We start from the raw sequence: 26,646 nt of genomic DNA, 5'->3' as shown, positions 1-26,646 counted from the left end.
TGATTAATCACAGCCTGTCATTCCCCCACTTCACCATCATCTCTCATTCACTATCGAGCTGTTGATGCTCACCTCCAATCAGCCTCTATCACCCATTTGTTACATTTTCAAATGGGCACCTTCGTGCTTTCTCCCATGCTACCCCACATGCTTTGGAGAAGCTCCCTGTAAACATCTGCAAAACAAACTCATTAGCCTCCTTAAAACTCTCCTTTACCATGATGCCTACGAAAAGCTTGATAGTGGCTGGTGCACTCAGACCACTGCCTAGCACACTGACCAGTATTGCCTCATGGTTTCTTGTCTGTCTCTCTGATCCATCTGTTGTCTTTTGTCTGATACTTAGATTGTAAGCTTTTTGGGGGCAGAGACAATCTTTTTGATCTGTTTTGTACAGTGCCTGACACAGTGGGGTCCTGGTCCCTAACAATGGCTCTTAGGCATACAGTCATGTAGATAATAAATAATAATTCTTATTTATATAGTGCTAGTTGGAGAGCAGCCATCCTGACCAATGCTGCAGGGATTGAACTAGGGACCTTCAGACCTAAAAAGTATAAGTTGATATAGCCTGAGCTAAAGAGCCTGGCTTTGGAGCAGGGCTGTCATATACTAATATCCTCTATGGATTGGGCATAGAAGGGACACATAAGTGACATCAGCACTGTGCTGGAGTCCTTTCAGACATATGGCCTCTAATTCTGTGTGATTTAATTTCACTGCCTAGGGCCTGATTTCGAGACGTTCTGAAGCTCTCATTGACTTTAACTGGAGTTGTAGGTGCCTAGCATCATCTGAAAACCAGGCCCTAGCTGTCTAGAAATGTAATCACACAAACTTAACAGCCACCTTTGAAAACCAAGACCCATAGAAACACAAAAGAAGGGATGTGAAGTGAGAAAAACTGGGGACTGAGCTGGGACGTTTAGCACACAGTATCTCTGTGATTTTTGATTGGTATCTTTTTTTCTCAATTGTCTAGTGTCTTAATTCCTGTCTGAAGGAAGTTATTCTGGAAAACCGTGTATTTTAAGGAGAGACAAGAAGGATGAAGGGATGGAGGAATGGCAGCGAGAGCCTGGTTTAAGGAGCTGTATGAAAGAGCTAAGAGAAGGAGAAAAGAGAGATAATATACTGAAATCAATGACACAGTGTGTCACAGAGGCAAAAAATACTTCATTGGTGTTCGGAATTGCAAGTACAATATACATTTCAGGAGACTGCATTTGTGAAAGATATTCTGGCATTGCAAATGGCTCGTTTGAAATATTGTTTTGAGTCTGGTCATCAAATTATTAGAAGAATAGTGCAGAGATCAAAAAGGGGAATAGAATTGATTCACAGGTGCCTTCTAATGAGAAAAATAGCCAGACTTGGCCAGTGCTACAGAGAAAAAAAGAAACTTAAAAAGTTCTCCTCAAAGTATAAGAAGCCTCCAGGAAATGAACATATTGATACCACTAAGTTGGTTGAGATAATAACTACCTCTCAAGAACAAAAACAAGGTTTGAGGTTAAGGAGGAGACTAGCCTACCAGCAATTTACACAGAATGGCTAGCAAACAGAACACATTGCACATTATCAAAGGCAGGAATAGAAGCATGCAATGTCAATCAGTTATTTTATTTTATATCTTTGGTTCAAGGAAAACAGAAGGCACAGCTACTAGTTAAATTTGGGGACATAAGATGATATATGGGTTGCTCTGATTCAACCTTGGGGAAAAACAAATTAATCTTTAGTGTCTCAGGCTTATGAAGAGCATACTTTGATGGGCCATATGTCCTTATCCTCTCCCATGAGATGAGAACAAGGTTTCAGGTTTCTAATTGTCCTGAACCAATATCTAGGCATCTCTTACTTAGCCAGTACTTTAGAATGTTATTACTACAATGTATTGCAGTTTTTGCTGGAGAATATTTGGACCTATTGTACCTCCAGAGACTGAACCTTAGAGAGCAGTTCTACTCAGAAGAGCAACAGTAACAATAACATTGTGTGGATCTCTCAGTACCCTCCACATCAAATTTTCTCAGCTTATAAGTTAAAAAATATGTTTTTTTTTCTAACTGCCAGCCCTGCCAACATAGCTTGAGATCTGACAGCCAGGCTAGGTTTGCTCAGGTTTCACCACCATAATCCTGATCCAAGCAAGGTGCATTATAATTGTATGCTCCACTTGCACCTTTACACTTATAGTACATGAAAATTAGAGAAAGAGAGACAAAGGAATACAATTAGAGCAAAAGGGGGCATGAGAACACTGGGAACGATGGTAGAATAAAGGAAGGGCAGCAAAGGGGAAGAGATAACCTAATATGGGAATTAGTAAAGGGGTGAAGAGGAGAAACTGAGTTTAATAGAGAAGAGGAGGAAGGGAGATGCTGCTTTTCAAAGAAAGAAAGAAAGAAAGAAAGATAATAAAAGAGAGTTACTCTCTGCATCTCTAGACATTGCAATTTATGTATCCTTTCTCACCGGGTTTTGCTGCATGCAGCAATCTTAAACTTTCCTTAAAATCCTTCGTGTCTAGGCACAGGAAAGATAAAAACATGGACAAATGCTCAAGCCAGAATTTTCTTATAACTAATCATATTTTCCCTAATGAAACTAAATAGTTTATTTTTGAAGTAATATTTGTAAATAACACAAGTCCCCCAGTAAATGTGGTCAGTGCTCCACATCAAATGGATATTTTCATACACGTGGCTTGCTTGGCTATTGACAAAGCTTCCTGAAGCATATTTTATGTCCCTCAAACACCTGAGGAAATCATTTTAAGGTCATAGCTTTTTGCATCTTACCAGTCATTCGAAGGTTGGTTCTTGAATTACCCAATTTGCAAAGCACCTAGAGCAGATAAGGAACTCTGGCCTATTGTAATAAAACTGTCGCTGAGAATCACAATGCTCCTGAGAAGATTAAATTTGTTTATCTTCTTTGGTAAAATATAGGGCCTACATCAGCATTGAGTTACTCCATATTTATGCTGGTACAAAACCACTAGGTAACAGAGTGATGAATCACACAGTCAGTGTCATTATCTCCTGGAAATTTATATTATCTAATGTAGATTTTAAACATACATTTGGCACTTAGAAAATCAGCAGTAATGTAAATGAAGCTACAACAGAAATATTGAAAGATTTATCTCATCCAACTCGCAGGACACTTGTCACCATACATTTCTCATGTGTTACCCTTCTTCTTCCTCTAAACTTTTTATAGATCTGAAGAAAATAGGAAAATATGTTTCCTTGAGACAAGTCAAGTACTTTCAAATGAGCAACATCGCATTCATTGTTACATTCTAAATATTCTGGAATGCTTTTCAATCCAGGGGATAATGGTGTTAGGCTATCAAATGTCTCATAAAAGACTATTATTACAACTGTTAGTCTGAGACAGTTGGTTTAATCCAGCTGAGCATACACACATGATTTAGAGAGAAGACTGCTTTCAAACATCAGTGTCATTACCTTCTTTATTTCAAGTGAAGGATTCACCAGCGAAGGCAAGTTACGTTTTTGTCCTAAGCCCTGCAAACACTGCCTGTTACACTAGTCTTTATATTCCACAGAAAGCGTTTGGAGTTGCTGAATGGTAAGCCATTTGTACTGCTTTTATATCTGTGCAAAATCCTGTTTTATCTGTTGTCACCTAATCAGTCAGATGGCAAAAAATGTGTTCCCTTGACCGCTCCATGCATGAGCACATGCAAACGCACACACAAAAGACTTAGCATTTCAGAGCCATCGTTATAAGGCTTGACTAGGGATGGTAGACAATGCGACCTACTGTTATATTCCTTTATCTGCTTGAAAGATGTTGCTAATTTTGATGTGTGTGAGTCTGGAGGTGGGAGGGAGACTGAAGGAAACAACCAAACGAGTCAGTGATGCTTACATTATTTTTTTTAAAAAAAGACCCCAAATTGTTCCTTGATGTGAGGAAAATGTGTGCAGAGAATTAGAAACTCTGCAATGTTCCCCTCCAAGAGTTGTCATTACATTGCTCCATTAGGGAGGAGGGGGTTCACACACCTGCAGAGTGCAAACTTGCAGCGCTCCCAAGGGAAGGAGATTTTGGAGTATGGAAAGAAACCTGAGGGCACAGAGAGAGTCCTGGCCACAAGTTTTTCTCCCCAACTCTGGTTCCTCCAGAAAAAGAAAATCCCTTTTAAAAGGGCTATCTATAGGCCTTCCATTGTTGGAGCTGAAGAAGGGCATTCCCAGTCAGGGTCAGGAGGTGTGGCCTGCACATTTATGTACATTCACTTTCTGAGCTAGTAGTGACATCAAGCATCCTTCATTTCCCTGGGCAGATTATTCCTGCCCCTAGCAATAGATCATTGCTAAGGGCTGTTGCCTTGTCTGTAACTTTGAATCTAGAGCCTACCTATGTTGTTCTGGCCAAACACTCTGCTCCTTCCCCAATGCTGCTGGTCCCATGCTGCCACAGGGAATCAGGCACAAATTAATCCACTCAGAAGGAACCACTGATCTTCCAAGTGAAGTTCTCATTCCCCAAACATTTTTACACAGGAGATGAACATACGGTCCTTAAAATAAATCTGTCTGTTTAAACTAGAGTCTAATGTCTAAAGTTCAAGATCAAAGGCTGGAATTCTCACATTTGGCCAAGATATCGGTACACAAGATTTTGGAGTAACAAAATGCTTGCTAATGAAGAAGATCATTATGCTTATTATCAGAACTGACCTGCAACAGTATATCATCCAAGAGAAGGCCAGACTATGCCCTAGTTTTAAAATCATACATCATACTTTGCTTTTGATCTAATGAGCTCTGATTATGTTTATTTTCAGCACCGTTTAGTCTTCTTAATATTGTTTTTAATCTGATTGTTAATGGCAGAAATTGACAGCAAGGATCAGCCTGTGTTTAAGGAAAGGGAAAATTCTGATCTAGTCTCTAAGATTCATTTCTTAACAGTATGGTGGCATAATGCCCAATAGCTCTTGAGTTTATTCTAATTTTGGACAACTTGATATTTTTTAAGCTACTGGTCATGGCAGTGATGGGTTCTGAAGAAATGAGAAAAGACAAAGATTTGTGCATTTATGGAGCAAGATTCAGAAGAAAGAGAGGTTAATTGTGGGGGGCCAGATCCTGCTGTCCTTTTACATACAGAACTGCAGGCTACAATGGGACTTACAGGCATGGAAGGGTCTAGCCTTGGATGTTTTGATTGGCTAAGAGCTTAGAAGGTTAGGATGCTGCAGTGTTGTTTGACAGGAGGTTGATTGTGCATGTCATGGAGCTTCTATAGGAGCTGGAGAGATGAGGGGGCTCATCTTCAACTGTGGAACTAAGAGACACCACAGACCTCACCAGCTTTCATTCCTACTGCAAAGTGAATTCTTTTTTACCTTGCCTTTTCTCATATAAACACATCGCACAGTGTTCATACCATAATAAAAGCCCATCCTGCACCCACTATTTTTCTCCTTGGGAGAGGATGAAATAGCGTGAAAGAATGAACCGCTCAAGACAGATCTTAGCGACATCACTTAATGCACTACTGGAAGGTGCTCAGATATTACAGTGCTGTTGGTGGTCTAAGGACCAGTACATAATGGAATCTTCTTGATCAGGGGGATTATAATAGTAATGTTCAATATCGCCACTGCTGAGGAGGTTAGAGATAAGAACTAATCAAAGGAGAATGCATGTTCATACATGTTCTATGAGTAGGAAGGAAAAGGATGGGAGAGATAAAAATAAACTGAGAATAATAGAGTGGTATATAGTCAAAAAAACAAGTTGGAAGATGCATGTGGACCCAAGCTGGACCTGTTGAGAAGAAGCTTCCAGAGTTTCTCATTTGTGATCTCTTTTAAATCTGGCTTCTCCTGAAACTGGTTTTGTTTGTATCTGGCTCTATGAGGGACACTTTGCACTAGCCATGGGCTTGTGTTTAATGATAGTAATATCAAAGTTGTCATGTATTATTTATTTTTCCAGATTCAACAGAATGGGGGGGGGGGAGAGAGAGAAATGATATGGGGTATGTCTACACAGCAACTAGACACCTGCAGCTGGCCCGTGCCAGCTGACTTGGGCTCACGGGACTGGGTCTGAGGGCTATTTCATTGCTGTGTAGAAGTTCAGAAGCCAAGACTTTAGGACACTCACACTGTTTGTGCCAATGTCATTAATGAAAACGTTAAATAAGTGGTCCCAAGATTGATCCCTGAGGAACTCTACTAGTAACCTCCCTCTAGCCTGACAGTTCACCTTGCAGTATAACTTGGTGTAGTCTCCCTTTTGACCAGTTCTTTGTCCACCTTTCCATTCTCATTTTAATCCCGATCTTCTCCAATTTAACTAATAATTTCCCATGTGGAACTATATCCAGTGCCTTACTGAAATCTAGGTAGATTAAAAAATCAGCTATTCTCTCAAAGAAAGAGATCAGGTTGGTCTGGCACAAACCATTTTCTGGAGTCAATGGAGCTACACTGATTTACACCATCTGAGGATCTGGCTCATTAGCATTTTCTTTGCAACCCTATTGTCTGTCAGACTGATATAAAAACTCCTCTCTCCCCACACCACACCACTCCATCCAAACCACAGCCATGGAGGGGCAGACCACGGTCATGTCACATACAGCTTGAATCTCTGCACCGGTTTCCATTTTCTTCCAAACTCTGCTTCTCATTCTCCGTAACTTATTTACCAATAACTGAGACTATGCCATGGAGGTCACGGATTCCATGACTTCCAGAGACCTCAGCTCTCAGCTGATGCGGGCAGCGGGGGCACCCGAAGCTCTGAGCCACGGTTAGGGGCACCCGCAGCTCCCAGCCACCGCAGGCAGCAGGGGACCTGCAGAGCTGGCAGCCACAGAGTCGGTGGGTGCTGGACCACCCCGTCCCCCACCTACACTCCCCTCCCGCAGCAGGGCTTGGGCTCTCATCTCCCCATCAGACCCATTTTGTCAGTTATATATATATATATATATATATATATATATTTTTTAGTAAAAGTCTGGGACAGGTCACTGGCTTCCATGACTTTTTGTTGGTTGCCCTTGACCTATCCCAGACTTTTACTAAAAATAACGGTGACAAAAATCTTACCCTTACCAATAACCAGCCTCTTCCAGAGAGGGGAAGAGGGCTCAGCTTCCCTTCGCCCACGGGGCTCCCCAAGCTCTTGAGGCGCTTTCACCCACCTCTTTCCCTTTGATCATTTCTCCCCCCTGATTCCTCTTCCCCATTTCCATGTCACCTAATGGAGGAGCTGAGAGGACAGGCACCGCCTGGGCAGAGTCATCCTACCTCGGGCTCCGGGCAGCTGCTCAAGGAGCCCCCCCCCCGAAAGGGGTGAAACCCTCCACCGCGGAGGATCGCCAAGCGCCCGCAGGCGGCAGAGCCAGGCCTAAGCAGACTAAGCAATTGCTTAGGACTCCAAGCAGCTCCAGGGCGCCCCCCCCCCCCCGTTAATTATTAGTACGTGTTGTGGGGCGGGCGGGGGTCTAACATATTCCTGCGTAGGGGCCCCCAATGGGCTGGGCACTGGGCTCCCCATCGCACGACACACCCAGGCGTCGGCGGGGGTCCGCTCCGCGCGGGAGGCAAGAGCGGCGGAGAGTTACCGCCCGGCGGGCGGGGCGCGGGAGGTGATTGAAACCCGGCTCGGGTTGAGGCCGGTCGCTCCGGCCCCGCGGGGCGGCGGCAGCAGCGTTCAAAGGGGACCATTGTGTGCCGAGGCTGGCGCTGCGGCGGGGGCGGGGCCGCGGGCTCCACGCCTCTGCGCCCGGCCGAGGGCCACGGGAGCCGCGGGTCCAGACGTGCGCGGGCAGCCATGGGCGAGAGCGCGGAGAAAGTGCCCGTCGCCCTGGCGGGGCCGGAGGACGTGGAGCGGAGCCTGCCGCCTGTGAGTACCGGGGCCGCGAGAGGGTCCCGCCGCTCAGCCCCAGCTGCCGCGCGGGGGCAGGTGGCCGCTCCGGTGAGGGCGGGAAAGCGGCGGGCCGCGCTGGGGGTCCGGCAGGGGCTGGCCCCGCCAAGCGCCGGCGCTGCGCGCGCGCGCGCGCGGGGGAGGGGGGCGGGCTGCGGCGTCCCTCGCCGGCCCGGCGCGGGGCTGAGCTGCCGGGAGAGCTGGGCTCTGAGGCGAGCGGGCTCCTGGGCTGCCCTGTCCCCCTTTGGCTGCAGGCCTACACGGCGGTGCCGGAGAAACCCGCCAGCCCGGGGCGGCTGCTGAAGATCGGGGCCGCGGTGCTCATCGCCGGAGCCCTGCTGCTCCTGTGCGGAGCCATCGGAGCCTTCTACTTCTGGAAGGGGAGCGACCGGCACGTGAGTGGCCGGCGCGGGCGAGCGGACCTGGCGGTTGCGTGGCTGAGGGGCCGGCGGGGCTGAGTGGTTCCCCGGGCTGTGGAAAGCTCCCCACCCGGGGGCGGCACAACGGCCCGCGCGGCGCCAGCCCGCTGGCACCCTGTGGGGAAAGCCGGCTGCGGCCCGTGCCGCTCAGGGACCGGGCAAGCGCTGGGCCCCTGAGCTCTCCCTGGCGCCGTGTAGCAAGGCAGCAAGTCGGTGCCTGTTAGCGGGGCGAGTTGAGAAACGCTGGCCTCGCGCGTCTGTGGCTAGGTCCAAGACCGTGCGCCCGCGGCTGGGCGAGGCGCCGCGCTCAGCTGGAGAGTTAAGAGCCGGAGCCGTTGGCTGCAAAACGGGACCCGAGTTCTAAACAAGCCATTCCTCCCCCACCTCCCCTCCAGAGTGCTTGGTAAATACTCCGAAGTGGTTGGCGCCCAGAAAATCCGGGGGGGGGGGGGACACAACAATCGGAAAGCTCAGTCTCGGAGTAGCGGACCCGGGGTCACCTACTTAAAAAGGACAGGAGGGCTTGTGGCACCTTAGCGACCAACGCATTTATTAGAGCATGAGCTTTCGTGGGCTACAGCTCGCTTCATCGGATGCTGGAGCTCACGAAAGCTTCTGCTCAAATAAACGTGTTGGTCGCTAAGGTGCCACAAGCCCTCCTGTTCTTTTTGCGACCACAGCCTAACGCGGCTGCTACTCTGAAACCTACTGTACTTGGAGTATTGCTCAGTGGGACAGGCAATAATTAAACAAAAGTGGGCAGGAGGTGTCCATTCCAACAGTAAACTCATCTAGAAAAGGAGGACTTGTGGCACCTTAGCGACCAACAAATTTATAAGCTTTCGTGAGCTACAGCTCACTTCATCGGATGCTGTAGCTCACGAAAGCTTATGCTCTAATAAATTTGTTCGTCTCTAAGGTGCCACAAGTCCTCCTTTTCTTTTTCCGAATACAGCCTAATACAGCTGCTACTCTGAAACTTACTGTACTTAGAGTATTGCTCAGTGGGACAGGCAATAATTAAACAAAAGTGGGCAGGAGGTGTCCATTCCAACAGTAAACTCATCTAGAAAAGGAGGACTTGTGGCACCTTAGAGACGAACAAATTTATAAGTTTTCGTGAGCTACAGCCAATGCATCCCATGAAGTGAGCAGTAGCTCACGAAAGCTGATGCTCAAATAAACGTGTTCGTCGCTAAGGTGCCACAAGTTCTCCTTTTCTTTTTGCGAATACAGCCTAACGCGGCTGCTACTCTGAAACCAGTAAACTCATCTGTTTACCAAGCAGGAGAGTGGTAGTCTTGTAAGAAGGTATTGCACTGAAGTTTTTAAATCTGAGTGAAACAAAGACAAGAATTATGAACCCAAGTATTTACATTTTGGAAACAGACATTTTTCTGTTAAGCCAATTTTTAAATTAACTGCTTGAATTTAATGAGAATCACAATCACACTGGAAACATTACTTGATTGGTTGCCAAGTTCTGTAAGTAGCATACCCCCAGACCTCAGTATAAAAATTCTTTCCTGTCCGTTTGGTATAGCATGATGGAAGCTGATTTCAGGAATAAACATGAAATGTATCCTTGGGATCACAGACAAAAGCTACATTTACTTTTGCTCATAAATCTTCAAAGCATTCACTGTTTTCCCCCATCCTTTCCCAGGAGATTCACATAATAAGCACATTCCAAGCATCAGGACAAAATGGTGGTGAAAGAAATGCCACATCATCCAAATGCTGATTGCAGATCATACTTTGACACTTAAATATACGGTGCACCAGACGGTATTTAGCCTATTCATAGGTTTGATTAAGGACCAAAATTATTTCACTATGTACCTAGTAGTTTAAATGTGTGCTGAACATGGACACACGAGCTCGTAGTATATTAGTTGCAAAATGATTTTAAAAATCTTGATAATTTATATTTGGGTGGAGAGAAATTTTCTCAATTTAGGTTACATGACAAAATCCTGTGTCAAAAGGGACAGAGATGAAAACTCAGGGGTTAGTTTAAAGAAGCAAACTTTCAAGGAATAGTGATCATCAGAATAATTCTAAATATTATCTTTCCTTTATGTTTTCAAAGATTTTTAAAATATGAAATGCCAGATTGTGGTGAATTTGATTTTCATTTGCTTATCATTTGGGGGGGGAGGGATAGCTCAATGGTTTGAGCATTGGCCTGCTAAACCCAGGGTTATGAGTTCAATCCTTGAGGGGGCCATTGAGGGATCTGGGGCAAAAATTGGGATTGGCCCTGCTTTGAGCAGGGGGTTGGACTAGATGACCTCCTGAGGTCCCTTCCAACTCTGATATTCTATGATCAGTAACAAGGAGAATGAGTCTCATTGAATTTACCAAGGAGCCTTTTCTGCACTCCATGCTCAGGCAAGACTCTTATTTACTTCAATAGGAGCCTTGTCTGAGTAAGGAGTACAGAATCGGTCCCTAAATTTGTAGGAAAAGTGTTTCAATATGATTATACCTTTTAGCCTGTAGGGTACAACTGCTTGACATTTAATATTTTTTTAAGACAATTTATAGCAAACCCAAAATCCAGAGAGAAAAGAAAAAAGTTACAGTAAAAGCTGGGTTATTCAGCACTTTACCATCCGTAAAGCTCTAGAAACTGGTATTTCTGATGTCTCCTAATATAAATCTTCAGTAGAGTTGCCAGGTATCCAGTTGGCTTGGGGCTGGCAGGCTCCCTACCTGACTCCGCGTGGCTCCCTGGAAGCGGTGACATGTCCCTGCTGCTCCTAGGAGGAGGAACGGGTAAGGGGGCTCTGTGCACTGTCCCTGCCCTGCCCCACCCTGATCGCTGGCTCCACGGCTCCCATTGGCTGGGAACCGAGGCCAATAGAGGCTGCATGGGCAGCACCTGCGTGCTGAAGCAGCACACAGAGCACCTGGCCGTGCCTCCGCCTAGGAGCAGCAGGAACATGTTGCTGCTTGCGGGGAGCCGCCCGAGGTGAGTGCTGCCCAGATCCAGCACCCCAAAACTGCTCCAGTGCCCCAACCCCCTGCCCCGAGCCCCTTCCCACACCCAAACTCCCTCCCAGAGCCAGTGCCACCAGCCCTGAGCCCCCTCCCACATCCAAACCCCCTCCCCCCATTGGTAAGTATAACTCTTAGTTAACTGGAATTTTTGACTTATCGGCACCTCTCTATTTCCCCAACAAGCCAGATAACAAAGCTTTTCCTTCATAGTAAGAAGACACACTGTCCCGAAGCAGCCTAAGAGGGGCCTGAATGGGTAGATAGGCCAGAGAATATGAATGGGTGTTAATAGTCCAGTTTGCACTGATGGTTTTGATAAATAGATAGCAGATCAATTATAGGACCGAGTCTCATTTTTTGGTCTGTTTAGTTTCGCAACACTTGCATTATTTTAGCGTATTTCTGCTTTTTGTTCAAACAGATGCATTAAAAATATCTTATTAGTAAGTGGGTTTCTTTTCCCTTACCTAAGGCTCTTTTCCCATCTCAGGAAGCAGGTAGTAATGCCATCAATTAAGAACTGAATCTTTTTTTAAAAAAGAGTAGAGTATATTCTGATTGGTACAGAAATAGATACAATGTCAACCTTAAGCTGCAGAGTCAACACCCAACACTAAGCTATTGTTTCAGACTGCCCTCAGACTCAGGAAGCCAACGCTTTGTTGATTCACATTTGGAAGGTTTTCTTTGCAACCATAAGACTTATGATTTTTTTAAAATAAAAAAAAACTTGAATTCTACTGCAACGAATGGGGCTCACAAAAAAGTGTTATCATCTTACACCAGCTCAGTCTATATACTTTGGATACGGAATTAAGTACTATCTATATAGACCCAGTCTTGCATTCCTCATGCAAGAATTCAGTGGAAGTCTTGGATGTATGAATAATACAGGATTGAGTCTCTATTGGTAAAAGACAATCAATTACCTTTAGCACCTTAATTTTTTCCCTAACAGAATTGCAAGCAGAAAAAATTGATTTCTAGACTATATTGTGAACTTTATTGAAACTTTGTTTATATACAGACTTTTTAAGAATAAAAGTAAACTCCTTCTGTTGGTACTTATGGAAGTATTTATATTTAAACAATGCTCACTCCACTCAGAGACCGCTACATGCAGCTTGCTACATTCAAGAGACTCTCTTTCTAAGTACCTACACACTATCTAACTTCTCCAAGCAAGAGTCCCAACAGATCAAACTAAGGAGTACAGTGGGGATGACCTCTGGGGGAAATCAACTTCTTCTGATCCTCCCATACAATATGATTTAAACCAGTTCCTAAACCCCATGTAACCTTGGAACCAAATTATTCTACACTCAGTGCGTATGGATGTAAAGCTGTCAGGACTGATATTGCCTGAAACCATCTACATTTGTTTTATTAGTATGGTCTTGACTGCTGAGGATTCTGTAATAAAAGTGTAAGTATGGATAAAAGCCAGTAACGTGAAGAGGAACATGACAATCAGATTGGCACCACACTTGTTCTTGATTAAAAACTAGGAAGATACAAAAATGCATGCTAATGTTCTTTATTCAATTACAGATTTACAATGTCCATTATACTATGAGTATTAATGGAAAAGTACAAGAGGGATCAATGGAAATAGATTCTGGGAACAACCTAGAGACCTTTAAAACTGGAAGTGGAAATGAAGAGGCTATAGAAGTTCATGATTTCCAGATAGTAAGTACATTTGACAGATCCTGCAGATACAACATTCTCCAGTGTTGGATTCTAAAGACATGTCTACACTGCAATTAAAAACCCATGGCTGGCCTGTACGAGCTGATTCGGAATTAGGCTGAGGGGCTGTTTAATTGTGATGTAGACGTTCAGGCTTGGGCTGGAGCCCAGGCTCTAGGAGCCCTGTGAGGTGGGAGGGTCCCAGACCTCAGGCTGCAGCTCGTGCCCGAACATTTACACTGCAATTAAACAGCTCCTTAGCCTGGGCCCATGTCAGCTGTCACGGGCCAGCCATGGGTTTTTAATTGCAATGCAGACATACCCTAAGAAGGGGCCCAGTCCTACACCTATTGAAGTCAATGGCAAAACTCCCATTGATTTCAAAGGGAGCAAGGTTGAGCCCTAAGTGAGGTAAATGCAACATCTAGAACAAAAGAAACCATTACTTCCAGGTAGGGTTGGTGAGGGAAGCGATGTGGGTCTTTCTGGCCCTGTCCCTCACCATCTGTTGGTTCCATGAACGAGGCGGAGATAAATGGGCCGCCCTGGTTTTGCGCAGGCCCAGGGAGATCCATGCACACACACGTGGGATGCACAACCCCCCACATCATCTGAAAGCTGCTCTTCAGCCCCTTGTGAAACTTGTGGTAACATCAACCTTACAACTTTGTTGGCAACTGAATTAAAATGCTGACGATAAGCCTCTTGTCATTTGCCTTCACTATTTCACATCTGCACAGCAGTCCCAGCTCAGTGGAGAGTCCATGAATTCTTCCATCCTTGGACCCTCATGGCAAATATGAGCTGCTGGGTAAGTGCAGCCAAAAAAACCCACCCCAGAGCGGTTGTGACAATATGTTGTGCATCTAGGTTGATGAGGGTGGGGGAAAAAACTAGCGCCAAAAAATACCTGCCTTCAGTTATTGAGTGCCAAGAGTCAAGCTCCAGGAAAGCAAATGGACCAAGCCAGTTAGGTTTTGACCCTGCAAGGAGTGGAAACAACTTGAAGTATAAGCTGGAAAGAATACCAAGGAGATAAAGTACCTGTTGCAAATGCCATATACACTAGGAACTCTAGGATAAGTTGGCATGTGAATCTATTTACACATTTGGAGCAATAGAGTTCTAAGCTAGGCAGAGCTTTGACATGGAGATGGCTAGGTTATGTATATCACTAAGGTCAAGAAAGTCCCCATGTTTTAAGTGATGTTTTGATCACTGGAGCAGGACCACTGAACAAGGCCAGGGTGACCATTTTAGGAAAACAGCCTGTATCCTGGGTGACAGTAAGGTATCACAGAAACGTATCTTGACTATCTCAAAGTGGCAGAGCTACATCCTGGGGGGCCTGCTTTTTCTCAGCCTTTGAAGAAAAGAATGACCCCAGTGACATTGTATATATCTATCAGTAGTTAGCAGAAGGGCTCTTGTCATGCTGTAGCTTGTACATAAAGATCTGTTCAAGTATTTCCTCTGAAGCGAAGTAGAACAAAATGGTGGATAGACAAGACAATTGCTGAAATTACAAGGGTAGGCTCTCTGTATCCTGTAGGGAGAATCAAACCCACATGGCAGCACAGAAAATGTAACGTTTGAATTGGAGGGAGAAGACTTAAGAAAGGCTACTCTGTAGTTACCATATATCAATGAATGGTCTCTAATGTCAATATGTTTGAAATACAGGGACTTTTTGTGTCATTTAAGTACTCCTTTTCTTTTTTGCGAATACAGACTAACACGGCTGCTACTCTGAAACCAGTTATTACAACAACACTGGAATTCTGTCTTGGTTATCATTTCATTATGAACTTCTGTGCATAAAAAGCATCATAGTTAGAAAAATCAAAGTTGTATGTCTAAACTTAGGCACCTACATCCATATCTGTGGCACTTACTATTAAAGATATGAAAATCAGGTCATAGGTAAGTGCAGAGGTCTGTCTAGACTGGGAAAAAGTTACTAGGTTATAATACAAATGGCTAACATGATTTTAAGGCCGTCAAACTGCGTCAATATTAGGTGCTAAGTGATGTGTCAAATCTTGTTAGCTAACTCCTTTTTCCCTAGTCTAGACAGGCCCTCTCCAATAGAAATTGCATATGCTCAGCACCTCTGAAACTTTAGCCACTTCTTTGGGTGCCTAAACTAGGTGCCTTCATTTAGGAACTCAAGATTAAAATTTCACCTGGATTGTTTAAATGTTTACAGCTAAAATAGTGATACAACAGAATTTGGGTCAATTTCAGAGAAGACTCTTATTTTTAAAAAATCAAAAAACGTGTTTTATTGTCAGGGTTTTTTTTGTTTTTTTTTTAAAAAAAAACACAGGAACTCTGAAGTCCCCAATTCAGTGAATATCTTAATGTTACATGAACAGAGTTTATATTGTTTTGTTTTAAGCAATTGGGTGACATGTCGATGCATGTAACCACAAAAGGTCTATTTTGTAGGGCATAACTGGAATCCGTTTTGCTGGAGGAGAGAAATGCTACATTAAAGCACAAGCTAAAGCTCACATCCCTGATGTCAATACCATGACTAAAGAAAGCCTCTCGTTTGATCTGGTAGGGAGCAATTTAAAAAAAATACTTAACTCTATATAAATAACGATTTTAAAAGTCATTTAAATACAAATATCAAATGATCTAGTAGGTCTTTTGGGGTCCTGGAAGGGAGGAGTGAGTGCTTCTGGCAGGCACTGATGAGCACTGCTTCTACTGTTGCTGGGATGAGTTGCATGAGAGAGACTAAATGTCTAACAGAGACTCAACGAAAAATCATCCCCCCATCAAAACTCCTGCCTCCTCATCAGGACAGGAGAAAATCATGGTGTACAAAAATTGCAGAACCTCCAAAATGAGGATGTCCCAACTCTGCCTATATGCTGTAAGCTAGAATATGCAGTAATACATACTCATTTACTCAAAAAAGAAAGAGAAAACTCTCTCTAAAACCAACAAGAAAGTGCCATGAGTCAGATCCAAAGTCCATTGAAGTCAGTGGGAATATTTCCAGTGACTTCAGCAGGCTTTGGATCAGCCCCCAGACATAGGAACCGAGATCGCCTCTACCCTCCCTCATTATTTTAAGGATGTATGGACTTCATGGCCTAATTGGAATAATTTAATATAATTAAGCACAGGCAATTTTTATTTTCATTAAAAAATAAAAGGACGTTACATTCATCCAGTAAAAATTTCCACTGTTGAAAAAATGTCAGGTTTGCAAAGTTAAGGTTCCAATTCAATATTAACTTGGTCACATTACAGATGTGTAGAGTGTTCTGTTCCTGCTTTCTGTGTACTTTTTTAAAGATGTATTATATGAATTTTGCTGTTTTGTGATAAAATATATGCATCAAATAGATGGGATGGGCAACCCAACGCAACTTAATGCTACTGTTAGAACATTAAACTTTCTTTGCTGTCTAATTTTTCTGATCAAGTGTGCAACCGAAATATTGAGTTAGTCTTTTTAAATTTATTTATAGTAAAAAAAAAAAATGTAATTAACTTGTTTCTAGTCTAATACATATTTGATCATGACCAATGCTGAACACAAAATGGTAAATTAAAGTAAGTTTATTGCTACTTAAAGTACATTTGCCCACAAATTTGGGGTAATTTCATTTAAGATAAACAACTGGATTCTTTTTATCTTCAAATGTTAGCTCCAGTTAAGTTATGTCAGATGCAGACAAAAGCCCAAGTGGGAGAATAAAAATGATGTGCTGCTCTCACTGGATAGTGAATTTAGATGACTCAAGACATCCTACAAAAATCAATAAATACATTAAAGGAATAACTTGGCAAAATAAATTGATCTAGTGGGTTATCAATCCAAATATCAGATACTTATATGGAGGGAATTCAGAAGTTTTACTTCAAAATCATATTGATTTTCTTGATGAACAAGAGTTTTTGAAGATGTTTCACTGCTGCTAAGAAATAGCTAACATGTTTTATGTAAAATAATACTTTGAACTAAAAACTATAAAGAATAAATCACTGGCATTTTCCTACATTACTTTGAAGATATGAACCCAAAACCTGCAGAGTACACTTCAAAATGAAGGCTCCTTTAACTTCTAGCTTTTGGGCAATTGAATTGCTGTTATTGAATAAGACCTTTAGTCAGACCCATCATATTAACTTAAAATTGTAGCTGTATGCAAACTAAAACTTTCACTAACTCTCAGGAATATATCTATTGTGGAAGTGCCCTAACATTTCTATGAATTCAGAACAACGCAAGCAAACACACCTAAAAAATTATGGGCCAGATTCTTAGCTGGTATAAATCAATATAGTCGTTCTGAAGTCAGTGGATCTATACCAATGTACACCAGCTTAGAATCCGGTCCTATGGGCTGACTATTAGCCCCATTAAAGACAACGGAAGTGAAATCCTGGTAGTTTTGCAATTGATTTCAGTGGTGACAAAATTTCACCCCAGGAGTCTTTCCATTGATTTCAATTGGAACAAGATTTGGCTGTGTGCATGTAGTACCCAAAACAAAATAGCACTGTTTGGAACAACATTTCATATCAGTTCCAAGCGAAGCTTCTATGTTTGGCATTTGGCTATTATCAGAAAGTTGCATCTACAGAATACACAGGACCCCTGTTCATTGAACTAACAATGGATTTTATGCTGCCTTACAGGAAGATGAAATTATGCCAGTTAAATTTGATGAAAATTCCCTTATCTGGGTGGCCGTAGATCAGCCGGTAAAGGATAACAGCTTCCTAAGTCCCAAAATTTTAGAGCTTTGTGGAGATCTTCCTATTTTCTGGCTTCGACCAACATACCCAAAAGGTAATTTTTCTTTCACTTAAACAAACACTACCCTCCCTTCCCCCCCCTTCCATCCCAATAAACGTACACCAGCAGGGTGTCTAGCTACTAGAGCTGCACACTTGTGGACCTCATTGCTCTTCTCCCATGTAGGCTGGTGCTGAAACCCCCCACCCAGTACATAGAGAATGCTAAGGTCTCCATGTGGAGTTACTCAGCCTGGGCTCCCCCTCAAACAATCCCCCCCACAAAACTTCAGTGGAGGGGGGGACTGAAGGGTTTAACACCTCAGGGATGGCCAGGGATGGAGATGGGACATTGGGCAGAGCTCTGAGGTGGCACTGCACATTCTCTCTCTGATGGTTGGTTCTTGCTCACATCCTCAGGGTCTAACCAATCACCCGTATGTGAAGTTGGGAAGGAATTTTCCCCCAGGGCACATTGGCAATGACCTTGCGTGGGGAGCGGGGTGCTTTAACCTTCCTCCGCTGTGTGTGGGTGCTGGTCAATTGCCAGGATTATCTGGGTATATCTCACTTAATCATTTCCCATCATGGGGGCCTTGCGCACTGGTTACATCTGTGGCACCTAATACAGTAGGACCCCATTTCTCTGAGCCTCCATTATCCGGTTCTCTGTATTAACCAAACCACCAGCTGCCCAGGGCTGACTGTGGTGGAGCTCAGGCTCTCAACCCCAGACAACTGGGGTTTGGGCTGTCAGCCCTGGGCATGGCAACAGTCCAAGCCCTGCCATACATGGGGCTGACAGCTATAACCCCACCAATTCTCCGGTTTATCCAGATGTTTGGTTATCCGATCTGACCCTGATCCCAATGAGATCTGATAACCGGGGTTCCACTGTAGCCTAATCTCCTGTGGACTGTAATATTTTGGTCTCATTTGGGTTGGTGGGTGTAGTGTGTGGGTGGTGTTGGTGGCCTGTGATACACAGGAGATCAGGATAGATGAATTAGTGGTCCTTTCTGGCCCTAAACTCTATGCCGTCTAACTTACTAGGATTTGTAGGTGGCCTGTGGGGGACTGAGGGCATATACTTTGCTAGGGAGACCTTGTGAGATTCGCGAGGCAGGGCCAGCAGCATAAGAGGAGGTGGGCAGGGAATGTGATGCTATACAGGAGGCAAGGGATGGTGTTCAGGCACTTGCCAGGGAGATTAGGAAGAGGGTCCTCATTTAGTACAGGGGAGGGAGCAGGAGGAAGGGATTCCTCCCCAGGGGTTGGAGGAAGAGGACGAAAGGGACCAGAGAAGGGTTTGCTCCTCCTTGGTGCTCTAAGGGTATATCTACACAGGAGCTGTGAGCTGTACTTCTCAGCTCGGGTAGCCATCTGTGCACTACTTCTGCTCAAGCTGCTGCCTAAAAATGGCAGTGTGGCCACTGCAGCATGGACAGCAGCTCAGGCTAGCTGCATGAATATGTAGCCAAGGGATGGGGCAAGCCTGGACTCAGATGGCTAACCCAAGATGTTGTGGCCACACGGCTATTTTTAGCATGCTAGCTTGAGCAGAGCTCGCGTATGTTCGTCTATCCAAGTTGGGAATTACACCTCCCGGCTGCTGTGTAGCCGTACCCAGAGATTTAATACTGATATACAAAATACAGGCTAGAAAAGTGAAATAAGTGGCAACATTGAGTATTTTGGGAATGAGAGTTGCTAATATTTTTTCATGACTAATGGGAGTCAAATTTGCTTATTAAAATTTTCCACTGTTTCCTGTGACCTTGCACATGGCCATTATGCATCAAAAGAGTATTGTCAGAGTTGGCCAGGAGTATTTTAAACCATGTTTACAATCAGGTCCTTTGGAGCTGGACACAAGTCTGTCTCCTTCCAAATGTTTCTTTCTATCAAAAATGCACAGGAATGACATGAAGATAGTTGCTCTGGTTGACTGCTGGCGTAGCTATTCATTTCTTTTATCATTTCTGGCCACTCACTGGGTCCAGAGGCCCTTCCCCCATCTTGTTCTTTGGGCCATCCATCCATTTGTTTGGGGAAAAAAAGACAAATCTCTCACACATATACACAGAATGATATAGACTGTGTATGGAATAGGTGGAAAGACAAGTAGCTCCCATTTGAAGCCATTAATCTTTGCAGTACATCTATGCAATCTCACTTTCGTGAATGGGTAACAAAATATCGTCATTGAAATAGTGGAAGAACATGTTTTAAAACACCTATGTACTCCTATGACTGTTTCTGCAGACACCCAGAGAAAGAAGCGAGAAATCAAGAGAAAAATACGTCAAGCTCAATCAAACTTTGATCTGGACCAAATTGAAGCTACTCCTGGCATAGTAAATACCAGGTCACCTACTACCCAGACTGTTCAAAAACCAGAACGCCAGTCTAATGCCACTGGTCCCAGTGTGCAAGATTCTAGTTCAAACTTTAATCCAGAAAATCCATATCATGTGAGTACATATATATTTGCCTTAGAATCCCCTTCAGAGCATTTGATTTTTCAGGTAGGTATGTTACTTTATTAAGTACTCATTTCTAGATATTGATCCATTTCAAATGGACTTCAAAAATAATTATAACACCAATTTGTCGATTCAAACTTTCATTTGATAGTGCAGCCATTTAAAAATTCCATTCACCAGAAGCAACTAATATAGTTTTGGTTATTATTAGTTCCCAAAGTATGGTGAAGAAGTAGATACTATGCTTAGTCTGGTGAATTTAAGATAATTTTGCAAGACTCTAGTTTAATACAGAAAACTAGATACATATGATACAGATAATGCATTACCATAACTACAGCAAATTTAATCTGCCTCCGGAAGATAGTTGACACTGATGCTTAACTGATAAAAAGAAAATAATAAATATGCAGAGTCAGCTAGTTAAAAACTAGCTTCTTCATGAAACATGAAGGAGTGTGCGTGTGTGTGTAAGAGAGAGAGTGTGTGAGAGAAAGTGAGCGTGCATGCAACTTTTTGGATAAAATGCATTGTGACTAGCCACACCTGCAATGGGACAAGTACTGTTGTCATTGAAGTCAATAGAAATTTTGCCACTGATTTTTCAGAAATCAGGATCAGGCTAAACTGTGGCTGTCAGACAGTTCACAGAGCCCTTTCTGGCAATCTGCAGAATGGAATCCTTTTAAAATAATGCAGTGAAAGAACTTGGGAAAGATGGGTCCAGGACGGAGTCTTATTTTCTCTCTCATATGAAGAGATAAACAGAATGAAAATGTGAAGAGTCCCGTTTCCCTAAGCCAGTCACAGTACTGCAAAACAATTAACTGTACAGCGAGCCACTTCCACTCTACTGCACCAACATCAGACAATTTACAGGACTGTTTGGTACAGCAGGGATAAAGTTATTTTAATAGAATGTTGTCACAAGATCAATGTCTCCTGCTTTGAAAATAAGTCACAGCTTTGTCCTGACATTTATGTAACAGCAGGAGATCGTTATCCCGTGACAGTGTTCTACTCAGTTGACATCTCTTAATTAGGCTTAAGCTAATCACTCCAAAGAAGAACTAAATTGACTTTATTTCTTATGAATTCAGTTAAGTAGAAGCAGCATCGGCCCCAAAAGCAGCATCAGAACTAAACCCTACCACTGAAGGGGAGGCACTATCTGGGATAAGAGCCATAGAGATAGAGACAATGGTGCCTGAGAGGTAGAGCCATTATCCCTCTGGAGAGTGGGAGCAGTACAGTTGGTGTAGGATCCCCTGCAGAGCTCTCTCTGACAGTCTTCCTGCCAGTGGGAACCTATGTTACCCCAAAAACAGATTTTAGGTGCCCCCCAGAGTAGCTCACCTAGTGCCCCCTTCTGGATTTACCAAAGGCTCTCAAAACAGCTCACCTGTTAACCAATCTTTTCTCATCATGGGTCTCCCGGGTGGCTAAGGAAATAACTGGAGGACACTGATACAGCCTTCCGATAAATGATTGTCACAAGCAGTATTCTTTCCGAAACAAGGCACGCCTTTATTGGTGCAAACACAAATCCTTAACACAGTAGCACAAATCCCCCACTCCACAGTCTAAGCATCCCAACTCACAGGAGCATACAGTTAACATGATCCTAAGTGGCTATGCCCCACTTCAGATGGCCAGTCTTCCACAGGTTGCTGCAGCTGACAGGTCTCATCTTTCTCTGGTCTCTGCTTCTTCTCTCTCTCTCTCCCCCTGCATGTCAGTCTCTACACTCCTCGCACCTTCTCCTCAGCTGTCTGTGTCTCGGACACTCTTTACATACTTTGCTGATAGGCTTGATTGACAGTTGTTTTGCTTACTTTTGCTAATATTTTCCTGTCAGAGTACTGCAGACTGCATACCACACAGCACCATTGTTTCTAATGTACCCAATCTCATCCTCAACAACTGCTTCACCACTGCTTTCACTGCTAATTTCTTAGTGCCACGAGCTCCAGTTTTCAGCTAATGGTGGTGAAGTGGTACCTCTGATGTACTTGCCCAACACAAGATGGAGGCAAGGAAACAAAATAGAGTCACTCAAGATCGCCTGTATCATCTGCTCATTTGGTGTAGGATCCACTGGAAGATGGTCTCCAAAATTTCCTTTAAGCACTGGGAATCTACATCACTGGTTTACCAGATAGATGTGTAGTCTTGGCCTTAGCTGAGCCATTGTCATTCCCCGCTCCCCCCCTTCTGCCCCCTGATGGGGAAGTTTGGCACAGTGCATGGGGGGCAACCTTGAGCAAGTTACTCCACCTCCCTGTGCCTCAGTTTTTCAGTCTCTAAAATGGGGGAAATGCTACTTTCTACTAAAATGCTACTTCACCCCCTTTGTGAAGTGCTTTGAGAACTATGGATGAAAAGAGCAATGCAAGAGTGAGGCATTCTTGCTTGATTTGCCCTTGTTCTTCTCCTCTAATCCTACTGAGAAAGCACTAGAGGGAAAGAAAGAACTGGATTCAAAGAACTGAGAACTAAGCTCCATGTTTTCAGGAGAGGAGGCAAAGAATTTTGAGAGGCTAGTCTGCCTTTAGATATCCTCTGCCATCCACTGTGTGGTAACTCTTTGCTTCCTGGTCATGGTGCTACAATGCTAGTTGTCCAGAATCCATCACACAATGGGAAAAGAGGTGGTTAAAGGCAAGGTAAATTTAATCTGAATATCCGGAAAGCCAACAGTAATAGGCTGTGGAACAGTCCTCTTGGGAAAGAGGTGGAAGGTCTATCACTTGGGACTTACTTAAAATTAGACTGGATGGAACAGAGGTGGGCAAACTACAGCCTGCGAGCCACATCTGGCCTGTGAGACCATCCTACCTGGTCCTTGAGCTCCCAGCTGGAGAGGCTACCCCCCAGCCCCTCCCCTGCTGTCCCCCATCCCCCGCAGCCACGCCATCCCCCGGGCAGTGCGGCTGGCTCTGGCCAGGTGGCGTGGCTGCCAGTCCTGCTGCTCTGAGTGGCATGGTAAGGGGGTAGGGAGCAGGGGGGTTGGATAAGGGGTAGGGGGTCCTGCGGCACGGTCGGGACAGGGGGGTTGGATGGGGGTGGGGTCCTGGGTGGCCTGGCAGGGGTGTGGATAGGGGTCAGGGCAGTCAGGGGATAGGGAGCTGGGGGTGGGGGGTTGGATAGGGGGTGGGATCCCAGGGGGGTGGTTGGGGCAGGGGTCCTGGGAGAGGGTGGTCGGGGACGAGGAGGGTGGGCTGGATGGGTTGGGAGTTTTGAGGGGGGCAGTCAGGGGGAGGAGGCGGATAAGGGGTGGGGCCAGACTGTTTGGGGAGGCACAGCCCTCCCCTACCCAGCCCGCCATACAGTTTCGCAACTCCGATGTGGTCCTTGGGCCAAAAAGTTTGCCCACCCCTGGGATAGAACATTAGACAATATAAAGTAGGGCACAGTCCTGCAGCTACAGGCAGATGGACTGGATAACTCAGGTTTTTTCCATTTCTTACACGTTACTGTTATTAAACTCTCCATAATTAGAGCTTTCACAAAAAGCTGGGAAAGTAAAATAATAATGAAACTCAGACAGCCTGATTCCCCATTGTGTTCCTCAAGTTTTATAATGGAGAGTCCAGTGTAGATGTGGAGTAATGCAGTGGCGAATCAGGCCACTGAAAGCCTGGCCCTCTCGAAGTCAACAGGAGTTTTGCCATTGACTTCAATGGGACCAGTATTTGACCTGTTGTCTTTTACGGAGATAATATGAATGCAGGGAACTTCATCTTCTCTCATTTTGTATTTTACATTTCAGCAACTTGAAGGTGAGGGGATGACTTTTGACCCAATGCTGGACCACGAAGGCGTGTGCTGTATTGAATGTAGACGAAGTTACACACAATGCCAGAGAATTTGTGAACCTCTCATGGGCTATTACCCATGGCCCTATAACTACCAAGGATGTCGTTCTGCCTGCCGAATTATTATGCCTTGCAGCTGGTGGGTTGCCCGTATCTTGGGTGTCGTGTGAGATGGAGTATTCAGGTCATTGATGAAATAAGCAGGAGCCCGACAAACTGATAAAAGACTACAGCCAAAGCCGCATTACCAATCTCAGCTTTTAAAACACTAAGTGTATGTTAATGTATCAAAATGAGGTCAGTCATTCTAGATGTAAATAAATAAAACCTTTAATATTTCATTAGCTTTACAAATGCTGAGCATAATTTGTATTCTTCTAGAAAACTGTACACTAAAACCTATTGAATGTGGAATTTAAGACTCCCCAAAACAGATTATAGTAACTGTGCTTATGATTTAGTTGAGCAGTATAGACACTTGCTTATAAATTCAAATTCAGCATCTCATGACATAGCCCTCTGTTCTGAAATAAATGTGAAAATTTACGTCCAATTAGGTGACTAGCTAAATTTGTGCTCTTGGGAGAACCTTTCAACCATGTAGCTTAAATAAATCACAAGTGAAGTTGCTCCCTGTTGTTGTTCATGCAGTGTTCCCAGATCATTATGAACAGTTATAGACCAATTACAGCATACCTTTCCCACAAAGCTGCCCTGGGGGATGGAGGAATATGCACATTATGTCAGAACCAAAAACAAATGGCAAGGAAAAGGGGCTGCTGAATGGAACATGCCTGGTGAGGAAATCAAAATGCTTTGTGCATCAGCACTTCAGAGTAGCCTTAGTGTCAAAAATCTTGTATCACTGGTACCGTCTAACAAGTGTCAGCTCTATAAGACTAACATAATTACACATAGCTGTAGACCAAATAGCCTCAAGGCACGGTATAATCAGAACCCACAACAGCCACTATACGTATACATCCTCAAACTTTAAACATTCAGGGCCATGCTGTGAGCCCTTTATCCCCCCCTGGGAGCAGTTTCTCACACAAGTAGTTCCATTGGCTTCAGTAGGACTACTCATGTGAGTAACTGCTCACCACTGGAAATAAAGGACTCACTGTCTAGCCCTCAGTGTTTAAGCAGGCAGTAGGCAGTGATGGGGCTTGCTCCTGCATGGTGCTAGCATCTCCCTATTGAAGTTACTGGGAGCTGAGACACTTGCAGGATGGGTAGTGATTTATGATTTTCACCTTTAAATAACAGGTCAAATTTTGCCTTCCTTACACTGGGTAGGACTTGAACAGTCCTATCAAAATTGATGGGACCACTCATAGAGTAAAGTACTCCCTATCACGAAGAAGGGGGGCACAATCTTGCCTTGAATTTGGAGGCTGAGGTAGTTGTGGTTGCAAATGCTCCTATTCTGACACGTAGCTAACCTGCTTCTAACACTGCTTGCCAGGATCAGAAGAAGAAGAAGAAGAATTTGACATACTGGTGGTTCAAAAAAAAAAACAAACAAAAAAAATTGCATGAAAAATAAGCAGCCTATCTAAAAAGCAAAATGTTAAATGAGGAAGGTAGAATGAATGCAGAATAAATTTGATATCTTATTGGCTATTCAAATGATCACTTTTTACATTAACTCCCCTCTCCTGCCTTAGTATGGGAAAAATAGAACTTTTTAAAACAAATTCTGCTTTAAAGATGTAACTGAAGATTCTTTGATGGAATTTTAAGGTATGTTAAATTTGAGGTTGGCTTTTAAATCAAGATCTAACCCTGATCATTGTGTGTGTTTTAAAAGCACAGCACTTGTATGCTGAGGCATAAAGGAAAGGTGGTTGCCCCCCCCAAATAAATAATTTTTATTGCAGATTAAAGAAATGTGTAAAAAATGTTCCTCTGTTTTCTGTGCTTGTTTAAATGTAGTGTACTGAGCCGTTACCGCCAAATGTGTGGTCAATAATATAAGATGATGGGGAAGCAGCAAACTGAGCACCGGAGGGGAAGGAAAGCAGAAGGCACATACTGTGCATGAAGTGCAAGTTGGTAGCTGTGCTGGAGAAGAATCTTAGAAGATTGGGCAGGGATGATGTCCGTAGCCTCTGTTTGCCAGAAGCTGGGAATGGGTGACGGGATGGATCACTTGATGATTACCTGTTCTGTTCATTCCCTCTGAAGTACCTGGCACTGGCCGCTGTCGGAAGACAGTGGGCTAGTGGATACTGGGCTAGCTAGACTTTTGGTCTGACCTACTGTGGCTGTTCTTATGTTAGATTGGAGGGGCAAGTAGAGATGCTGCTGAAAATTAGAAAAGCAAAGGTATTCCTAGACAACCAGGTTCAGGAAACACCAGTATCCCAGATTCAAGGAAGAAAAAAGGTAGGAATCAGAGAGATAAAGGAAGTCAGACAGGAGACTTGGCAGTTAGAGGCAAAAGGTCACCGTGAAGTTTTACACGGCTTCAGAGAGACAAGGATGGGCAGGCTGCAACCACCAGAGAGAAGAGGACCGGGAGGAATTC

The 26,646-nt window shown here is 44.0% G+C and overlaps 1 protein-coding gene across 1 annotated transcript; it reads left to right on the top strand.

Moving 5' to 3' along the window:
- Nucleotides 1-7,679: 7,679 nt before the first annotated feature.
- CNMD (chondromodulin) lies at nucleotides 7,680-24,457 on the top strand. Its single transcript, XM_038387239.2, has 7 exons — nucleotides 7,680-7,907; nucleotides 8,183-8,323; nucleotides 12,905-13,045; nucleotides 15,497-15,610; nucleotides 17,711-17,864; nucleotides 20,075-20,283; nucleotides 24,068-24,457. Exons 1-7 carry the CDS (start codon nucleotides 7,836-7,838, stop codon nucleotides 24,281-24,283), a joined length of 1,047 nt encoding a protein of 348 aa, XP_038243167.1. The 5' UTR covers nucleotides 7,680-7,835; the 3' UTR covers nucleotides 24,284-24,457.
- The last annotated feature ends 2,189 nt before the right edge of the window (nucleotides 24,458-26,646 follow it).

This window comes from Dermochelys coriacea, chromosome 1 (assembly GCF_009764565.3).
Source record: "Dermochelys coriacea isolate rDerCor1 chromosome 1, rDerCor1.pri.v4, whole genome shotgun sequence".
In the NCBI taxonomy this organism is placed as follows: Eukaryota; Metazoa; Chordata; order Testudines; family Dermochelyidae; genus Dermochelys; species Dermochelys coriacea.
Note: the sequence above shows the minus strand (reverse complement) of the source record. Positions and strands in the feature narration are given on the sequence as shown.